Source organism: Saimiri boliviensis, chromosome 12 (genome assembly GCF_048565385.1).
Source record: "Saimiri boliviensis isolate mSaiBol1 chromosome 12, mSaiBol1.pri, whole genome shotgun sequence".
Lineage (NCBI taxonomy): Eukaryota > Metazoa > Chordata > Mammalia > Primates > Cebidae > Saimiri > Saimiri boliviensis.
Window position 1 is genome coordinate 12,586,460 of NC_133460.1, and position 19,104 is coordinate 12,605,563.

The 19,104-nt window shown below is 50.7% G+C and overlaps 1 protein-coding gene across 3 annotated transcripts in view; it reads left to right on the forward strand.

The window, feature by feature from the left end:
- GSG1L (GSG1 like) overlaps window positions 1-19,104 on the forward strand; it is a 274,849-nt gene that overhangs the window by 170,811 nt on the left and 84,934 nt on the right. For 2 of the 3 annotated variants that reach the window (XM_039478188.2, XM_039478187.2), the window contains exon 3: window positions 11,904-12,056. In XM_039478188.2, the coding sequence (XP_039334122.1) occupies window positions 11,904-12,056 (153 nt within the window). Of the gene's footprint in view, window positions 1-8,087; window positions 8,160-11,903; window positions 12,057-19,104 lie in introns of those variants that run through there. The other variant, XM_010340814.3, reaches the window with a different exon arrangement.

Genomic DNA, 19,104 nt, shown 5'->3' on the forward strand with positions numbered 1-19,104 from the left:
CAATGCCCTTGACACATGGATCTCAAGCAATCCTGCCCGTCTCCACCCTCAGAAGCAGCTAGAAGGAAGTACAGCTGCGGGCTGAACATCCCATTCTCTGCACACCGCCAGCATGCCCTACCCCTCAGAGTGACTCTCCAGCCCAGTGCTCCTCATGATCCCATGTGCTTTAGAGTCAGCAAGAGACCTGGCCACAAGGCAGGTCTTCTAACAGTAGGTCTGGGAGGGGCCAGAGATTCTCTGTTTTCTCCAGGGCCCTGGGGAAAGCCGATGCTGCTGGACTGTAGACCTCCTTCTGAGCACTGAGACTCCAGACAAGATGGTTATGCAGAAAACAGTCATCCCGGCCCTTTGTTTCCAAAGTCGCGTGCCGATTGGCATCAGAATGGCATCACATCCCCGCGTGCTCTGTCGCCTGACATTTTTGCACATCCCACTAGAGCAGTCACTGAGGGTCTCCACGACGACCTGAAGTCAAAGCATAAAAGCTTTTCTGACTCACTGAAGGAAGATTCCGAGTAAGCGTTGTGACCTTGGGCAACTCACTCGCCCTCTCTGGGTCTTTGTGCAGAGGACGTGGAGCTGGCTGGACAACAGGACTTTCGGGAACAGCTCTCAGATCCACGTCCTTGGTTTAGAAAGTCAATTCGGGCATCTGAGCTGAACGTCTTTCCCTTTCCTCTAACTCTGAAAATTGAGTTATGGGATGGCATGGTGTTTGCTAAAACCCGGGACCCTGGAAGGCTGGATAACTGAGGGTTTGCAGGGTATTTCACCCCTATCTGTAGATACCAGGGGTCCATACAGGGTCTTAAAATGTCACACTGCTGCAGTATTGGGGGTAGAAATGACTTAGACATCGTTGTACAGGGAAAGGAGGCTGGAAACTCAAATGTGCACGAGAGCCTGGCAGGACCCATGAAGGGCTGAAGGGCACCGGGTGAGGTCTGTGTCCCCAGTCGGAGGAGGGTAGCCCCAGGGCAGCCCCACAGTCATAATCACGTGAGGATGCAGGTCCGGTATTGCTGCATTTGTCCGTTTTGCAAACGAATCCAGAAATCTGGATTTTTTTTTTTTTTAATGTGAAGTCTCCTATTTTTAAATGTTGATAATGAATTCAGATATTTTTAAAATACTGTGTGGGCCAAACAAGACATTTCTGTGGGCTGGATTCGGCCTGTTGGCAGCTTGTTTGAGAATCCACTCGCTCTACTGAGAGGGAAACTGAGGCCCACAGCAACAAAGGAACCTTCCCGAGGTTTGCAGCGTCAGGGTTTGAACTCGGGGCTGCTGACGTACGGTGGAGCCGCCATCCGTTGATCTCACTGTGGTTCTCTCTTCCAGACAGCCCTTTCCCCCTCAAACCTCCATCCTCGTGCCTCTGATAGAGCTAACCCAGCCCCAGGCACACAACAGAAAACAGCCTGGGTGGTGGAAGGGTGCCTCCCACCCCGACTCTGCCCCTGACTCGCTCTGTGACGTGGGCAAGTCCTAGGCCCTCTTTGCATCTGAGATTTCTCATCTGCAGAACAAGGACTGGGGACTTGGTGACCCTGGAAGTTCCTCCCTGCGGCTCTCCATGGCCTCTGGCCTTTTCCTCCCAGCCCTGATACATCCCTGCCTCTGAGCTTCCCATATTGACATTTTGCTAACAGCAGCTGCCACAGAGACGCTGCCAGCCTCCGAGGGCCCAGCCCACATCATCTACATGATTCAACATGCTCGGTATCAGGGGGCCTGTCACCCATCTCACAGCCAGCAACCACTGCGCCATGCCTTATTGATTTGATGTATTAAACTGATGGATTTTTTTTTTGAGAAAAAAAGAGTTTTTTCTTGAAAGGCCGTTGTGTCTTGAGACTTCATATGACTTTGCAACAATTCCCCTCTGATCCCCATAAAGGTTTTATTTGGCCAGTGGCTGATAATGCACTTGTCTCCGGCTTCTTAATCCTCCTGGCTGCTTCACGTCAGGAATAGCAACAACATCAACATCTAACAGGCACTTTAGACAGGACGGGTGTTGTCCTAAGCACTTACTCTTCAATTAACTGACTTCATTCTCACGGCTGTCCATGGGCCAGCTGCTTCAGGTATGCCCAATTTGCAGACGAGAAAACTGAGGTTCAGTGGTGATGCATCCATTTCCCAGTCTCATAGCTAGTTATTGAGGGAGCTAAGGTCACCTAGGCGGGCTGGTCTAGGTCTTCAGTCTTTCCCGGTGCCTTACCACCTCTTATAACATTGCTGGCCAGGCATGGTGGCTCATGCCCATAATCCCTACACTGTGGGAAGACAAGGCTGGAGAATCACTTGAAGCCAGGAGTTTGAGACCAGCCGGGGCAACAGAGTGACATCCTGTTTCTAGAAAAAAATAAGAAAATTTGCTGCACGTAGTGGTGGATGCCTGTAGTTCCAGCTACTCGGGAGGCTGAAGTGGGAGGATTGCTTGAGCCCAGGAGTTCGAGGCTGCAGTGAGCCATGATTGTACCACTTCACTCTATCTTGGGAGATAGAGTGAGACCCTGGCTCTTAATAAAAAATGAAAATAGGCCTGGCACAGTGGCTTATGTGTGTAATTCCAGCATTTTGGGAGGCCAAGGTGAGCAGATCATGAGGTCAGCAGCTCCAGACCAGTCTGAGCAAAATGGTGAAACCCCATCTCTACTAAAAATACAAAAAAGTAGCCAGGCATGGTGGCGCACACCTGTAATCCCAGTTACTCAGGAGGCGGAGGCAGGAGAATTGCTTGAACCCAGGAGGCAGAGGTGGCAGTGAGCCGAGATCGTGCCACTGCACCCCAGCCTGGGTGACAGAGTGAGACTGTGTCTCAAAAAAAGAAAAAAAAAAAAGGGAAAAGAAAAAATTAGCCAGGCGTGGTGGTGCATGTCTGTAGTCCCAGCTACCTGGGGAGGCTGAGCCAGAAGACTCTCTTAGCCTAGGCGGAAGCCGCAGTAAGCCATGATCGTGCCACTGCCCTGCAGCCTGGGTGACAGACTGAGATCTTGTCTCTAAAAAAATTAAAATGACAATGAAACATTATTATAATTGTGAATAATGACACATTAGCAATAAACAGTCATACTTAACTTTCTTCAACACTTTCCAAACATCGGGCTTGTGCGATTTACGGGTATTGTCTTATTTACTGCGTGTAGCAAGTGAATTATGTCCATTTTAGGAATGAGGAAGCCCACGGACAGAGGAACATTCAAGGTCACGAAGCCGAGACACAGTTCCCACCCATGTTTTTTCACTCCGTCAAGGATCTGACCCTGGAAACTCTCTCAGCAAGGGAGGGATCGAGGGCGAACGGGAAGTCATTCCTGCAAACCCATCAATCCCAGCAATGAAGGGGTCAGAGTTGGCGTCACAAAGCTGTTTTTTAAAAAGGCAAAAAGTGCAGCTAACAGGATCAGCTGTCACCTCAAGGCCCCGCACCTGATGAGAAATTATCCCATTCCTTCTGCCCCCCCAGAGGTCACCTGTTCTCTGCTGCAAATTGAGCCATTAGCGCAAGTTTTGGAGACTTGGAACAATCATCCCCACCATTATGGAGCCTTTCCCGGCATCACCAAGGCAAGGCCCTACCGGCTCCGCTGAGAGGCTGTCTGTTCTTGACTTCCTCTCCTTCCACGAGCTTGTATTCCATAGCACTAAGAAGGAAAATGAACATCCATCACAGGTCAGGCAGCCACCATTGGTTCCTGATCCTTTAATTATTCCCATAGCACCTTCTATCTGCCTGAAACCTCAGCCTGCTCCTTCTAGCACTGACTTAGTTTTTCCTTAAGGTGACTCTTTTTAAAATTTTATTATTTATGTTTGAGACAGGGTCTCTCTTCTGTTGTCCAGGCCGGAGTGCAGTGGCACGATCATAGTTCACTGCGGCCTCAACCTCCTGGGCGCAAGTGATCCTCCCACCTCAACCCCCTAAGCAGCTGAGGCTACAGGCACGTGCCACCACACCTGGCTAATTTTTAAAATTTTTGTAGGGATGAGGTCTCGCTATGTTGCCCAGGCTGGTCCCGAACTCCTGGAGCTCAGGCGATCCTCCCACCTCAGCCTCTCAAAGTGCTGAGATTAGAGACTTGAGTCATTGCATTCAGCCTCATTTTCTACATGTACATTTAAAAACAGGACTTTAGATTCGTGATTCTCAAACTGGACTGTGTATCAACATCACCTGGGTAGGGAGGGGGGTGCCATTCAAACACAGAATGGGTCTTACTCTCAGAGTTACGGATTCCACAGGTCAGGGCTGGGGCCGGAGAATTTGCAGAAGTGCCCAGGTGAGCCCGGTGCTGCCGGTCGAGCACTCAGTGTGTGCTGAGACCACCGGCTTTGATCACCACTCTCACAGGAAATCAGGGTCCCTTGCCGTAAAAAGAAGAAAAAAAAGATGTGTCACAGAATCTCCCAAATAGTTCAATTAAAGACACTTTATGAAAGAACTCCTCACAGAGGAGTGGGAAGGGTTAAGAGAATCTGACACCAGGCACAGTGGCTCTCAGGTGTAACTCCAGTGCTTTCTTTGGGAGGCTGAGGCAGGAGGATCACTTGAGTGCAGGAGTTTCAGACCAGCCTGAGCAACATAGTGAGACCCTGAAGCGGTAGGATTGCTTGAGCCCAGGAGGTTAAGGCTATAGTGAGCCATGATTCAGCCACTTCACACACTTTGTCTCAAAAAATATATATATATATATTTAGATGGAGTCTCACACTGTCACCCAGGCTGGAGTGCAGTGGCATGATCTCCGCTTACTGCAACCCCCGCCTCCCAGGTTCAAGTGATTCTCCTGCCTCAGCCTCCCAAGCAGCTGGTACTACAGGCACCTGCCACCACGCCTGGCTGATTTTTTGTATTTGTAGTAGAGATGGGGTTTCACTATGTTGGCCAGGCTGGTCTTGAACTGACTGCGTGATCTGCCCACCTCAGCCTCCCAAAGTGCTGGGAACCATCCCAGCCATCACGCCTGGTGTGAGGTGTGAGCCATCTCTCCCGGCCTCAAAAATAATTAATAATAACAAATAATACAAAAATGTTACTCAATCTGGCTAGAAACTATGGGAGATTCTGAGCCTGCAGCCAGCCTTGTCTTTACTTTAAAAAATTGACAAGTGTTAGAAAGGTGTTAAGGACCTATTAGCACCACACAGAGATTCTTTTGATTGAAGTAATATGAATGCTAAAAATCAGGGGACAGAGAATCACTTTTTCATTCTTTGGTTCAGACAACATAGCGTGTGACTCACCACCACCTTAAAGCACTTGTTCCCTGGTGGGAAACGGGAATGTGTAGCTCATAGCCCCCAGGGACACCCAGCTTCTGGGACTTATTCACCAGCTCACACTCAGCCCTGGGGGAGCGCTGCTGCTGGGGAAGGAGGCAGGGTGGTGTATGTCCCCTGGCGGGTCCAGCCTGCCTCCAAGCTGGGTGGGGGCGGGCTCTGGTGGCCAAGGCAAGCCCCCAAGCAGAAGGACAGGCGCCAGTAGGTGGAAGCGCGCCCCCAAGGGCCGTGGGCGGGCTTGGGGCACCAGCTGTGTCTGCTGCACCTTCACAGCTCCCTGCCACTGTTCCCGCCCCTAAAGTATCATTGTCCCCTGGAATCCCATCTCCCATTCTGTTCTCTTTTGCCCGGCGTGGCTTCAGAGGCATCCTGTCGGCTCCAAGTACCTTCCAACAATCACAGCAGATACAGAGGGACTGCTGACGTCTTCCCAGTGCCCCACACCTGTCTGAGCTCCAGCTCGTGGACATCCCTGCCGGCTATTCCGCGGCTCATGTGGGCTCTGCATGTCATTGTCCTCCTGCCTTAGCACTGTTCCATGCTCAGTGAGGAACGCCATCGTCTGCTCAGGTGTCCAAGCCAGGAACATGGCACCACCCTGGCTTCATCCCTCTCCATTGCTGCCGGGTTCACGGGTGCACAGCCCGCTGAGTCCACCCCTCAGGGGTTATCAGTTCACCTACTTGTCCTCACTTCCACTGTGACCACAGTCCGGCCACCATCATCTCCCGTGTAGAGTGCGGTGGAAGCCTCCGGGAGCTCTTTCCATCCTGTCCATCCATTCTTCACCCTCCTCTCAGCAGACGTAGTTCCCGGGCCAAGCCCCTTACCTGCCCCTGAAGGCAGGTCAAGGCCAAGTTTCCTAGTCTGGCTTCCAAGAACCCTCCAGGCTGCCTTCTCTACCCGGCGGCCTCCTTCCCCATCAAGCCTGGTGGCCGGCTGGTACAGGATCGCTGAGAACGGAAGGGGCCGCTCCATCCCGGTCAGCAGCCATCCTCTTTTGGACACCTGGATCCAGAATTGCTTGGGACTCTGGAGAATATCTTGAATTAGAGCCTTGACTAGGGAATCCTACGCCCCACAGCCAGACCGGCTCAGCAACCTGCTAAGGGCGGGAGAATATGCTTTCCAAGTGGCCCACCCTGTCCTGATTACAGCCTCCTTGCTGACCTTGGTTCCTGGAGTCAGAGAGGAACTGAGTTTGAATCCAGACTATGCTACTACCTAGCTGTGTAGACCAGTTGCTTAATCCGCCAGAAGCTGAGTTTTCTTGTCTCCAAAACGGGTGATACATTGCTACATTGCAGGACCGTTAGGAAGATTTGGGGATGTAATCTGCATAAATTTTTGTATCTGAGATCAGATTCTCTAGAGGCGCAGCGTGAGATGAGGATTTGGGTACAAAGTCATTGGCGAAGGCAATGCTCCCTCAGGACACTGGTAAGGAAACTGATGCCGCAGGACAGGGAACGGAGAAAGGAAAGCAAGGGATGGTGTCAGGCCAGTCTGACCCCATGGGGGCTTTGCAGTGTAGGTCACATCTCCGACTGTCCCAGCCAGAGCCACAGGACAGGACCCTGCCGGTCAGTCACGTGCTGATGGCAGCTAAGAGGGAAATATAAGTTCCCAGTCATTTTCTGAACGAAGATAGACAAAATAGGCTCTGATTGCCCAAAGCCGATCCTCCAAAGACAGAAACTCTAAAAAGAGAGCCTAGGAGATTGGGTGGGACACCAGCACCCTCCTTTTTAACTTGGCACATAATAAAGACCTGGTAACCGTCAGCCCTTATTATGACAATGATCACAACCAGAATGGTCATTATTGTTATCAATTTCCTTGGCTGGAGTGGGCTGAAACTTGCAGACAGATGCTCCCGAGCCCAGTAGGAAGACGAGGAAATAAATCTAGCGATCTAGCTGGAAAAAGAAGCACAGCTCGGCCAGGCACACCCATAATTTCAGTGCTTTGGCGGCCGAGGTGGGAGGATCACTGGTGGCTAAGAGTTCGAGACCAGCCTGCGCAACATAATGAGACTCTGTCCCTACAAAAATAAAAAATAAAAAAATTAGCTGGGCCTGGTGGCACTTAACCTGTAGTCACAGCTACTATGGAGGCTGAGGCAAGAGGATGGCCTGAGGCTAGGAGTTAGTGGCTGCAGTAAGCTATGATCATGCCACTGCACTCCAGCCTGTACCAAAAGCAAGATTCTCTCTCTCTCATTATGTATATATGTATGTACATTGGCAGCACAACCCAGCTGGGCGCTGCTCAGGCCTGTAATCCCAGCATTTGGGAGACCGAGGTGGGTGGATCATTTGAGGTCAGGAGTTCGAGACCAGCCTGGCCAACATAGCGAAACCCCATCTCTACTAAAAACACCAAAATTAGCCGAGCATAGTGGCAGGTGCCTGCAATCCCAGCTACTCGGGAGGCTGAGGCAGGAGAATTGCTTGAACCTGGGAGGTGGAGGTTGCAGCGAGCCGAGATGGCGCCGCTGCCTTCCAGCCTGGGCGACACAGCCAGACTCTGTCTCAATAAATAAACAAGCACGACCCCGCCAGGCATCGGGGACCCCTTGCCAGTTTCCCCATTGTTAAGTTACTTCTGCAGCATCCCCACCTCCAAGCTCCAGCCCGTCTCCCATCAATTCTGAAAGAGCAGAGCTGGGCCCCGCTGTGAGGGGAGGTGCGGGGGAGGCGTCCTGGCCCGGGGCCCACGTGGGCAGGGTTGAACGCACCCCCTGCGGTGTGGGGGCTGCACGGAGAAGGCAGCTGAGTCAGTGAGCAGCGCCATGAAGAAGGGCGGTCCCTGCCGGCACCAGCAGGGGCTGGAAACCCAGGGAGAGGAGCATCAGCAGCTCCGAGGTAAAGGCGGCTGGGTTGGGGATGAAACCCCCGGGGAGCGGCCACCCTCCCGCAGGCTCAGCGCTCTCTGAATTTCTTGCTGCGCTCTCCGCTGCCTGGTGGGCCTCGGGCCAGCGAAGGGCTCGGAGGCTGTGTGCGCGGTGCCAGGGGGTGTTTTAACAACATCCAGGCTGCCAAGAGCACATTATTCTCTTACAAAAATCCAAGGAATTGCCCAGGAGATGTGATATTTTGGTAGGGGGGAAAAAAAAGAAAAGAAAAAAAGGGAAGGAGAGGAAAAGAGAAGTTCTCTGAAACTCTAAAAGCGCTGTTGCGCTAGGAACGAGAGTGGGTGTTTCAGCATCTGGGTTCTTCGTCAGAGAGCAGGTAGGGACTCAGAATTTACTGCTCATTTGTTTGTTTCTTGGATGTCCCCGGGACATTCCAGGTGGAAAGAACAGCTTATGCGAAGGCAGAGAGCTGAAAAGGACAGGTTTGACAGCTTTGGAGAAGAGAAAAGCTGAAGATAGGGACTCCTGGTTGTGACGGAAATTCTCCTCAAACCGGCATAGGCAATGACAAAGAGTTAATTGGTTCATGTGATTGAAAGAACAAAAGACTGGCAGCTTCAGGCATGGCTGGTTCTAGGGGCTCAAACAATGTCATCAAGATGCAGTCTTCCTCTGTCTCTTGGTTCTGCCTCCGTTGGCACTGGGTTCACTCTCATGAAGGCTCTTGCTACTTGGTAATTCAGTCAATTCCATCTTTGCATCCTTCTAGCCTCAAACCTGGTAAGAAGAAAAGGCTTCTAGTGCTGGCCCCAGGCCTACATTCCCATTACTTTGTGAGGTTGAGGGAGGACAATCACTTGAATTTAGGAGTTCAAAACCAGCCTGTGTAACAAGGTGAAATACCATCTTTACAAAAAATACAAAAGTAAGCTGGGCACGGTGGTGCATGCTGGTACTCCCAGCCACTCAGGAGGCTGAGGAGGGAGGATTGCTTGAGCCCAAGAGGTGGAGGTTGCAGTGAGCTATGATTATACCACTGCGCTGCAGCGTGGTGACAGAGTAAGACTCTGCTGAGAAAGAGAAAGAAAGAAAGAAAGAAAGAGAGAAGGAGAAAGGAAGGGAGGTGGGGCAGGCTTCTCTCTCCCGGTAGTTCCTGCAAAAGTCCTGAGGTTGATTCTCCTTGAACAGACTTGGGTCATGGGTCCATGTCTTACTGTCCAGGCCTGGTCCATAGCGCCTTCTCTAATGTGTGGGTCTTGCTGGGACCTCATGACCAGTGTGACCTGGAAGGCAGCCCATGGGGATGTGTTCCTAGTTCCATCTTCTATTTGGTACTTTTTCTTTCAGAAATCATATGTACCCCCATACTGTCATTTCTCCCTCTTGACTCTCTCTCTAGCCTTGACCTCATCGAGAGCCCCTGGGCTCTACTCCCAGTCCCTATTGGATATATCCCCACCATGTTCTTCTAAACAAATTAGAACAGTACAAATGACTTGAGCTCTTACTATGTGCGAACGTAAGCTCCCCACATGGCTGTGCAACTGAATCCTCGTAACACCACAACACTGCGAGACAGTTGTTATTACCCCTATTTTATTATTTATTTTTTTGAGACAGAGTCTCACTCTGTTGCTCAGGCCAGAGTGCAGTGACGTGATCTCGGCTCACTGCAACCTCCGCCTCCCAGGTTCAAGCCAATCTCCTGCCTCAGCCTCCCAAGTAGCTGGTATTACAGGTGCACGCCACCATGCCTGGCTAATTTTGGTAGTTTTAGTAGAGACAGGGTTTTACCAGGCTGGTCTCGAACTTCTGACCTCAAGTGACCCATCTGCCTTAGCCTCCCAAAGTGCTGGAATTACAGGTGTGAGCCACCACACCCAACCAGGTTTTACTTGATTTTTTTTTTTTTTTTTTTTTTTGAGATGGGGTCTGTCACCCAGGCTGGAGTGCGGTGATGAGATCTCAGCTCACTGCAACCTCTGCCTCCCGGTTTCAAGCAATTCTCCTGCCTCAGCCTCCTGAGTAGCTGGGATTACAGATGGGCGCCACCACACCTGGCTAATTTTTTGTACTTTGTTAGAGACAGGTTTCACCATGTTGGCCAGGCTGTTGTCAAACTTCTGACCTCAGCCTCCCAAAGTGCTGGGATTATAGGCACAAGCCACCACACCCAGCCATCACCCCCATTTTATGGACGAAGGAACTGAGGTCTAGAGAAGTTCACTCCTGAACCAATGACTGGAGTTGGAGGGACATGGGGCTCTGACTGGCTAGCCATGAGTCATGTGCCCCAGCATGGAGCCCAGATATGGGTCAGCTGCAATGGAACCATGAAGACTGAGGGAAGAAAAAAACTCTCCCAGTGAAAAGCATGCAGGCACTATTATAACATGGGTAGGAAAGACAGCAGATGCCCCATAAACTAGATGGCAAATGATGGCAATCCAATCTGGACCAATTTGTAGGAAAAGGGAGCTGTGCCGTCTCAGGGAATACAAAGAAAGTTTGAACTGCCAAACCACTGGAAGGACAGGAGGGCAGGTGGCCTTCAGGAGTCGCTGGAACCGGGTGCTCATGTGGCCAGAATGCTCAGACTCTCATCCGAGCTTCTCTCTCCTTCTCTCTGTTTCAGTAGGTCTAAGTGCAGATTCCTAGAGGAAGACTTCGATTGGTCAGTTAAAAGTCAGGTGATCACACTGGACCAATCAGCTGTGCCAGGAGGGCAGGACCCCACCAGAACGTGGCTGACTGGGAGAACCCCAAGGTCGAAGTGTGGAAGTAGCAATGGTGGGGTGTAGAAAAAATGTGAGGTAGGATACAGGGCAGATAAAACTAAGTGTGGCTTGAGGGACCTTGTGTGTGAGGTGGCATACTTGGAGCCACAGGTGGCCGAATGTGGTGGCTCATATCTGTAATCCCAGCACTCAAGGAGGCTGAAGCAGACAAATAGCTTGAGCCCAGGAGTTTGAGAACAGCCTGGGCAACATGGCGAGACCCCCATCTCTACAAAAAATAAAGAATTAGCTAGATGTGGTGGTGTACTCCCATATTTCCATCGACTTGGGAGGCTGAGGTGGAAGGATGGCTTGAGCCCAAGAGTTTGGGGCTGCAGTGAGCCGTGATAGCACCACCGCACTCCAGCCTGGTGACGGAGTCAGACCCTTTTGCAAAACAAAAACCAAAACCAAAACAAAACAAAACACAAAAACAAACAAACAAAAAGAACAAGGCAAAATGTAGACTTGGAGGTAACAGAGAACCTCACACTAACCGGCCTAACAACACAGCAGTTTATCTCACGAAATCCAGAACAGGGCAGCTCCTGGCGTCGGTGGTCGGTCTGATAAGGCCATTGTTCAGTCACTGTTCTCTGCGTCTGCAGTGTCAGCTTCACCCTAAACTGGTGGCCCCATGGCTGCCAGCTGGCTCTCAGTGGTGATCATCTAACCCATGAGGAACAAAGGGAGCCCCTGGTCCAGCCGCAGGATAAAAGTTCTTCCCCAGTAATGGGCCTCCAGAGAATGCTGTGCCCTGGGCACTGGCTGACTTAAGCTTGGGTTCCTGAGCCAGCCCCTGCAGACAAGGATGGGGCAGCCATGACAGCCTTCCATCATCCGTCAGGACCTACCCCAGAGCCAGGGTCTATTCTAAAATGACTTGCTATCCTCCGCGGGTCTGGGAGGAATAAGTACAGGGTGGGTCCGTCTTGGGCTCTGCCTGGTCTCACGGCCTCTCTGCCTCTGTTGGACAGGGGTCCTGTGGCTGTCTGTGGTCTCCGAGGTGCTGTACATTCTGCTGCTGGTGGTTGGCTTCAGCCTCATGTGTCTCGAGCTCTTCCACTCCAGCAATGTCATCGACGGGCTCAAGCTCAACGCCTTCGCGGCTGTCTTCACGGTGCTCTCAGGTAAGGCACGGCTGGCCCCGTGGCCTCTCACAGCAGAGGCGAGAAGGGGTGCTGCCCTTGCGGTGAGCCTTGGTTCTACCAACTGGGAAACATGGGACAAATCGTTTCTTTTCTGTGAGCCTGAGTTTTATCATTTGTGAAAAAATGTCTGACGTATATTAAGCATCTGTCACATGCCAGGGGCCGGCCCAGGTTCTGAGGTCATAGCAATGAACAGAAGCAGACAGTCCCAGGCCTCAAGGAGCATAACACGTGTGGGCGGTCAGGGGGGAGAGGCAGATGAACTCGAGATGTCTTCAGGAGATCAGTGCCGTACGGTCTGTGATGGACTGGATTCGCAGCATCAGGGAGAGGGCGGTGGTTAGAATGGGCTGACTGCACCGCCTTTCCCTGGGATATAAAAGAGAAGCCTAGGCTGGGTGCAGTGGCTCACGCCTGTAATCCCAGCACTTTGGGAGGCTGAAGTGGGTGGATCACGAGGTCAGGAGTTCGAGACTGGCCTGGCCGAGATGGTGGAACCCTGTCTCTACTAAAAATACAAAAATTAGCCAGGTGTGGTGGCACATGCCTATAATTGCAGCTTCTCGGGAGGCTGAGGCAGGAGAATTGCTTGAATCCAGGAGGTGGAGGTTGCAGTGAGCCCAGGTCGCGCCATTGCACTCCAGCCTGGGCTACAGAGCAAGATTCCATCTCAAAAAGAAGAAGAAGGAAGAAGAAGAGGGAGAAAGAACAAGAAGAAAGAAGAAAGAAAGAAGAAGGAGGAGGAAGAGGAAGAAAGAAAGAAGGAGGAGGAGGGAGTGATTTGGGTTGGAGGGCACGTAGCTCCTCTCTGAGCTCCTCCGGCTTTGAGAACTCCACGTGGAGACGCTGCATTGGAAGTCAAATGATCAAACACATCTGGAAGCTCAAGGGCAAGCGCGGGCTGGGCAGAGATTGTGGGGAAGGGTCACGAGTCAAGGATTTTGAGGGTTTCAGGAAGAATGGGAGAGTCAGCTGCATCATATGACTCAGGAAGGTGGAGACAGACTATTCCAAGCAAACACTTAGCTTTGGTGGGCAGGTGCCCGGGATCGCCACAGCAGCTCCAGGTCATCAGGGGTTAAGCTGGGATTACGTAGGAAGGGAATAAAGGAAGCCTATAAACTAGAACTTCAGGAGGCCTGGCAGACAGAACAGTGGCTTGGCTGTGTAAGACATTTGCTCCTAAAAAGCTGAGTGTAAATTGAATTTCTATAAATTTAATCCTATTCTTCACGCATTGGAGGAACTCTCTATTTAATGAAACCGAAACGATGAGCCTCTTGGTAAGGGAAGTAATCTCTCCTAATTGAGGTACGTACATTTGACAGAGGGATCTTTCAAAGAATAGAGAGCTGCATTCAAGATATTAGAGCGCATGCCATAGATCAAAATGTGCCGATCTGTCATCTCAGGATGTAGAAAATCCAATCATGATGGTAAAGAAAAGAAGAAAAGTAGAAAAATTGTCACAACACACACACAACATGCATTCTGGACCCCTTGTGCCCCATCCCTAGCCATCCAAGGACCGAAAGCTTGTTTATTCTTTTTTTTCTCCATCTTTTATTTATTTACTCAACCAACATTCACTGAAGGCCTAAATGGGCACTGTGCTTTTTTGGGGCAGTTGAAGGAAAAAGACTGTCTTGCTTTGTTGCCCAGGCTGGAGAGCAGTGGTGCAATCATGGCTCAGTGCAGCCTTGACGTTCAGGGTTCAAGCGATACTTCATCTCAGCCTCCTAAGTAGCTGGGATTATAGGCGACCCCCATTCCCCCCACCTCGCCCAAGTAATTTTAAAAATGTTTTGTAGAGTTGGGTCTTGCTAGGTTGCCCAGAATAGTCTCCAACTCCTGGGCTCAAGTAATCCTCTGGCTTCAGCCTCTCAAAGCACTGGGATTGTAGGCATGAGCCACCACGTCTGGCCATGTTTGTGATCTTGTGGAGAGATGTATTCCTCAGATGATTCTAACATGGTGTGTGGACTTCTTTGGACTGGGTGTGTTAACAGCCCTGTGGGAAAGGCACCCACATTTGCCCAGGGAGTGGGGATGAATGGGGTGGGCATAGGGAAGGCAATGTTTGGGTGAGACTTGGAAAATAAGTGAAAGTCTGCTTGGTAGACATCTTGGGAAGGGCATTCCAGGTGGAGTGGACAGCGGAAGCGAAGGCCTGATGACACGGCATATTCTGGGACCTTCACGTAGCTCAGAATGATGGGAGGACTCGGGGCAGGGAGAGGAGGAATGTTGAGAGATGAAGCCGGAGAGTTTTGTGAGGGTCTCAGTGCATCATAGAGGTCTTTGGATTTACCATATAGGCAATAGGGAACCACTGAAGTGTGGAGCAAGGGGCAGCGTGGTCAGGTTTGCATTTGGGGTTGTACTAGTCCATTCTCCTGCTGCTAGTACAGACGTATCTGAGGCTGGGTGATATATAAAGGAGGGAAGTTTAATGGACCCACAGATCCACCTGGCTGGGGAGACCTCACCAACATGGTGGAAGGCAAATGAAGAACAGTCATGTCTTACATGGCGGCAGGCAGGAGAGCTTGTGCAGGGGAGCTCCCCCATTATAAAACCATCCACCATCATGAGACTCTCACAGAAACAGCGTGGGGAAACCTACCCCCATGATTCAATTACCTCTCACTAGGTCCCTCTCATGACACGTGGAAATTATGGGAGCTACAATTCAAGATGAGATTTGGGTGGGGACACAGCCAGTCCATAGCAGGGATGGTCCCTCTGGGTTCAGGGTGGAACACAGAGGGAGGGGCGCCGGAATGGAGGTGGGGAGGCAGGGCAGTGCAAAGCAGCAAGGCCCACGTGGAGAATGGGTGGGGACAGGGGCAGGTCCAGGGTGCAGGAGGTCAAGTCAGCAGGGCTTGAGGACTGGTTGGGAGGGGCGGGTGGGAGTGGGTGGTTAGGGGAAAACAGAGTCAAAGTCAAGGGTTTCTAGCTTGGGGCCTGTGAACCCAGTCGGGGGAAATAGCATCTTTAATTTTCTAACATGAAATTAACTGTCATTTAGCATTTCCTCCAACAAATCAGTAGTGGGGAGGAGACCCATGACATAGTCACCAACAGTAATATACTTTTCGTGAACTCTCACCACAGCTGCAGCGACCTCCAAATGCACTCCTTCAAAAGAATGGTGCTTATTAGAGTTTCTACTGAATCTCGTTTCACATGTTAACGAAACAGCACACACACTCCTATTCAACGGTTTGTTTAAATATGTTGCTAACTATATTTCAATGTAATTGTTGCCTCTGTAATGCTACGTATTTCATATTATGCAGCTGAGAAGGGGCCAGATGGTCAGAGGGCCCCTGACCTGGGAGATCCCTCAGCTGTCCTTTGGCTTGGGATGGGGTGACCAGTGGTCTTACCAAGATGGGGAAGAAGTGGAAGGGGCTGGAGGGGAGATGATCAGTCTGTCTCAGATGGTTTGGGCGTGATGTCCCTGGGGGCAGGCATCCGGCCCCTCTCTCCTTCATCAGCGGGTTCATCTCTCCTTTCCTTTCCCTGCACCAGTCATCAAAAAAATCACCTCCATTTTCCAAAGCATGCAGCCCTTCCCCCAACCTGCTCACTCCAGCCACACAACAGAAGTTTGTCATTGGCCACAAGCAACCACCACCAGTTCTTGCAGGCAGGCTCCTTGTGGGGGCAGGAGGTGGGGGACTCTTTCTTCCACTTCCAAGGACTTCTCAAAGTTTCTACCCCTCAAGAAAACACATAAGCCAACCCAGGTTTTCTCCTAGTGGGCAGACCCACTGTGAAAGCAAATAACATTGTCTCCATAATTCCAGGCAGATAAACAATCCAGGCTCTGGGAGGTTAATTGACTTGCCCAAGGTCATGCAGCTGGTCATTGCGGAGCTGGGATTAAACCCAGCTCCCTCCCAGCTCCTGTGGCTTCAAAGCCCTGTGCTCCTTTCACAGGCACACACTGCGGGCATGACCAGGCGGGCGGACAAAGATTTTAAGTCTTCAGAAAACAGTAACTGAGAAGTGCGTAGCAGCCGGATGCTGGAGTAAGACAGGTAGCAAGTGGTAGAGAGAAAGGATTTTGTATTCATGCTGGGGAGAAGATAAACAGGAGGGGCATGATTTGAGGAGATAAACTTTAAGGCTGCTGCAGAGAGCTGGGCGTCTGGCCAGGAAGGCATGGGAGGCCGGTCTTTAGGGAGCCCGTTGGAAACAGGGCAAGGGGTGGTGAGGGGCTTAGGAGAGGTGGAGAGGGCTTCTGCTCCACTCCTGGGGGAGGGAAAGTGCTGCTTTCTGTCTAGGAAGAGCTGGCAGTCAGGATTGGGCAGAGGCCAGCAGCCAGGTGCATCTTGGGAGAGGCTGGGCTCTGACATCTGCTGGACCAGCTCAGCCCAAGGTCAGTGCCTTCTGGGGTGGTGAAGAAGGCAGAGACCGGGACACCCCTTCTTCTGACCAATTACAGTCAGCCCTCTGCAGCCATGGGTTCCGAATCTGTGGATTCCACCAACCCCAGAGGGAAACCATTTGGGAAAAAAAAGCAATCAAAAATAACAACACAACAATAAAAATAATACAAATTTAACAACAATGCAGTATGACAACTATGTACGTGTCATTCATGTCGCATTAGGTTGGTTTTACAAGTAATCTAGAGATGATTTAGAGTATCCAGGAGGAGGCATATAGGTTGTATGCAAACAGTAAGCCATTTTTTAAAAGTTAAAAAATTCTATTAGTATTTTTGAAGATGGGGTCTTGCTCTGTTGCCCAGGCTAGAGTGCAGTGGCACAATCACGGCCTGCTGTGCCTCGACCTTCTGGGCTCAAGTGATCCTCCCACCTCAGCCTCACTACTCTCTGAGACCACAGTTGCATGACACCATGCCCAGCTAATTGTTTTAATTTTAAAATTTTTCGTGAAGATGGGTTCTTGCTGCGTTGGCTCAGGCCGGTCTTGAACTCCTGTCCTCAAGCAGTCCTCCCTCCTTGGCCTCCCAAAGTGCTGAAATTACAAGCGTGGGCCCCAAATTATATCAGGGACTTGAGCATCCTTGGATTTTAGTGCCCATGGGGAGTCTTAGAACCAACCCCCTGTGGATACCGAAAGACAACAGAATTATAAGTCATTCACTCATTATGATTAATCACAATAGCCATCATTGATGGAGATGCGATAAAGACTCTCTCCTTTGACCCGGTTTGAATCAGGCCCCTCTGAGTCCTCTTTCTGACCAGACCTCAACCTTGGGCTCTGTTCTTGGTCTACTCATTTGAGTGTTAGCAAGAATCCTACTGGATCTGTTTATCAGACACACCCCACTCTTGATACCTGATCAGATTCCTCCTCCCTCAACCCTGATTGTGTTATCACCCTGGACTGCCCTCAGCAAAAACCCTGTCGAGTGGGTTTAGCCAGAACCCCTTTCCCCGGTTCTGCTTCTTAGTGATCTTCGTCTGTGAACCCCACCCTGCTCCTTGGCTATGAATCCCCACTTGTCCTTGTATTCAGAGCTGAGCCTGATCTCTCCCCACTACTGCAAACCCCCCCAGCAGTGGTCCCTCTTGAATAATACTGCAAATAATACTGTAAACCCCCCTGGCAGTGGTCCCTCTTGAATAAGTCTTCCTTACCGTTTTTACCGTGTGTCTATATAAATTTTTCTTTAACAAGGCGGGCATGATAGCTCATATCTGTAACCCCAGCACTTTGGGAGGCTGAAGGGCCTCCCACTTGAGGCCTGAAATTTGAGATCAGCCTGGGAAACATAGTGAGACCCTGTCTCTATGGGAAAAAAAAAAAAAATAGCTGGGTGTAGTGATGTGAGCCTTTAATCCCAGCTTGATATGGTTTGGCTCTGTGTCCCCACCCAAATCTCACCTTGAATTGTAATAATTCCCTCAGGTTAAGGGCGGAACCAGGTGGAGGTAACTGAATCATGGAGGCGGTTTCCCCCATGCTGTTCTCATGATAGAGAGTGAGTTCTCACGAGAGCTGACGGTTTTATAAGGGCTTCCTCCTCTGCTCAGCACTCGTTCCATCTCCGGCCACCATGTGAAGGAGGATGTGTTTGCTTCCCCTTCCACCATGATTGTAAGTTTCCTGAGGCCTCCCCAGCCAGACAAAACTGAGTCAATTAAACCTCTTTTCTTTGTAGATTACCCAGTCTTGGGTATGTCTTTATTAGGAGTGTGAGAACGGACTACTACACAGCTACTCAGGAGGCGGAGACAGGAGGATCCTTGAGCCCAGGAGGTCAAGGTTGCAGTGGGCTATGATCAAGCCACTGCACTTCAGCCTGCGCAACAGAGCAAGAATCTGTCTCTTAAAAAAACTTTTTTTTTTCTTTGACAGATGTTACTATGCGCTGGCCCTGGCATAAGCCTGCCACAGGCATTAATCTCTTTACTCCTTCTAGAGAGAGAGGGACTAACATTATGTCCATTCTACAGATCAGAAAACTGACTTGCCTGCAGCCGCATAGCTAGTAACGTGTTGAACCCTAGAGTGTGCCATGGTGAAGTGCTTCGAGCAGAGCTTTGCACCTGGGACTTCAGGTGGTTATTGGTATTATTATTTTTATAATTCCTAGCTGTCCTTGAATAAACTGAGGGACAGATCGTGGCCCCAGGGGCCAGCACTGTCAAAACGAGACTGGGACAATTTGATCAGATATCAAGGGTGGGTGATTTTCAAGGCTGGGGCCTAGGGGCTGGGATTTGGATGCTTCGGTGAAGGGAGGAAAAGGATCGAGGCTGTCTCTCCACTCAGTGTTGCTGGCAGCAGAGGGTTGCACGGGAAAGTGGCCCCCCAGGGCTGAGGGACTGGGCGGGGGAGGGGCAGGGGACTGGGAAGTTCAGGGTGGTGATTTTTTGGCTCCCATGGTCACCTTCTCGAGCTGGCACAGGGCTTGAAGCTCACAATACTTCTAGGGACTCATGAAATGTTTAATTTTAAAATCAGAAGGAAAAAAGAACATCATAATAATGAAGAGATAAGAATGAATCTAGACAGGGTCATATTCGTCTTTAGACCA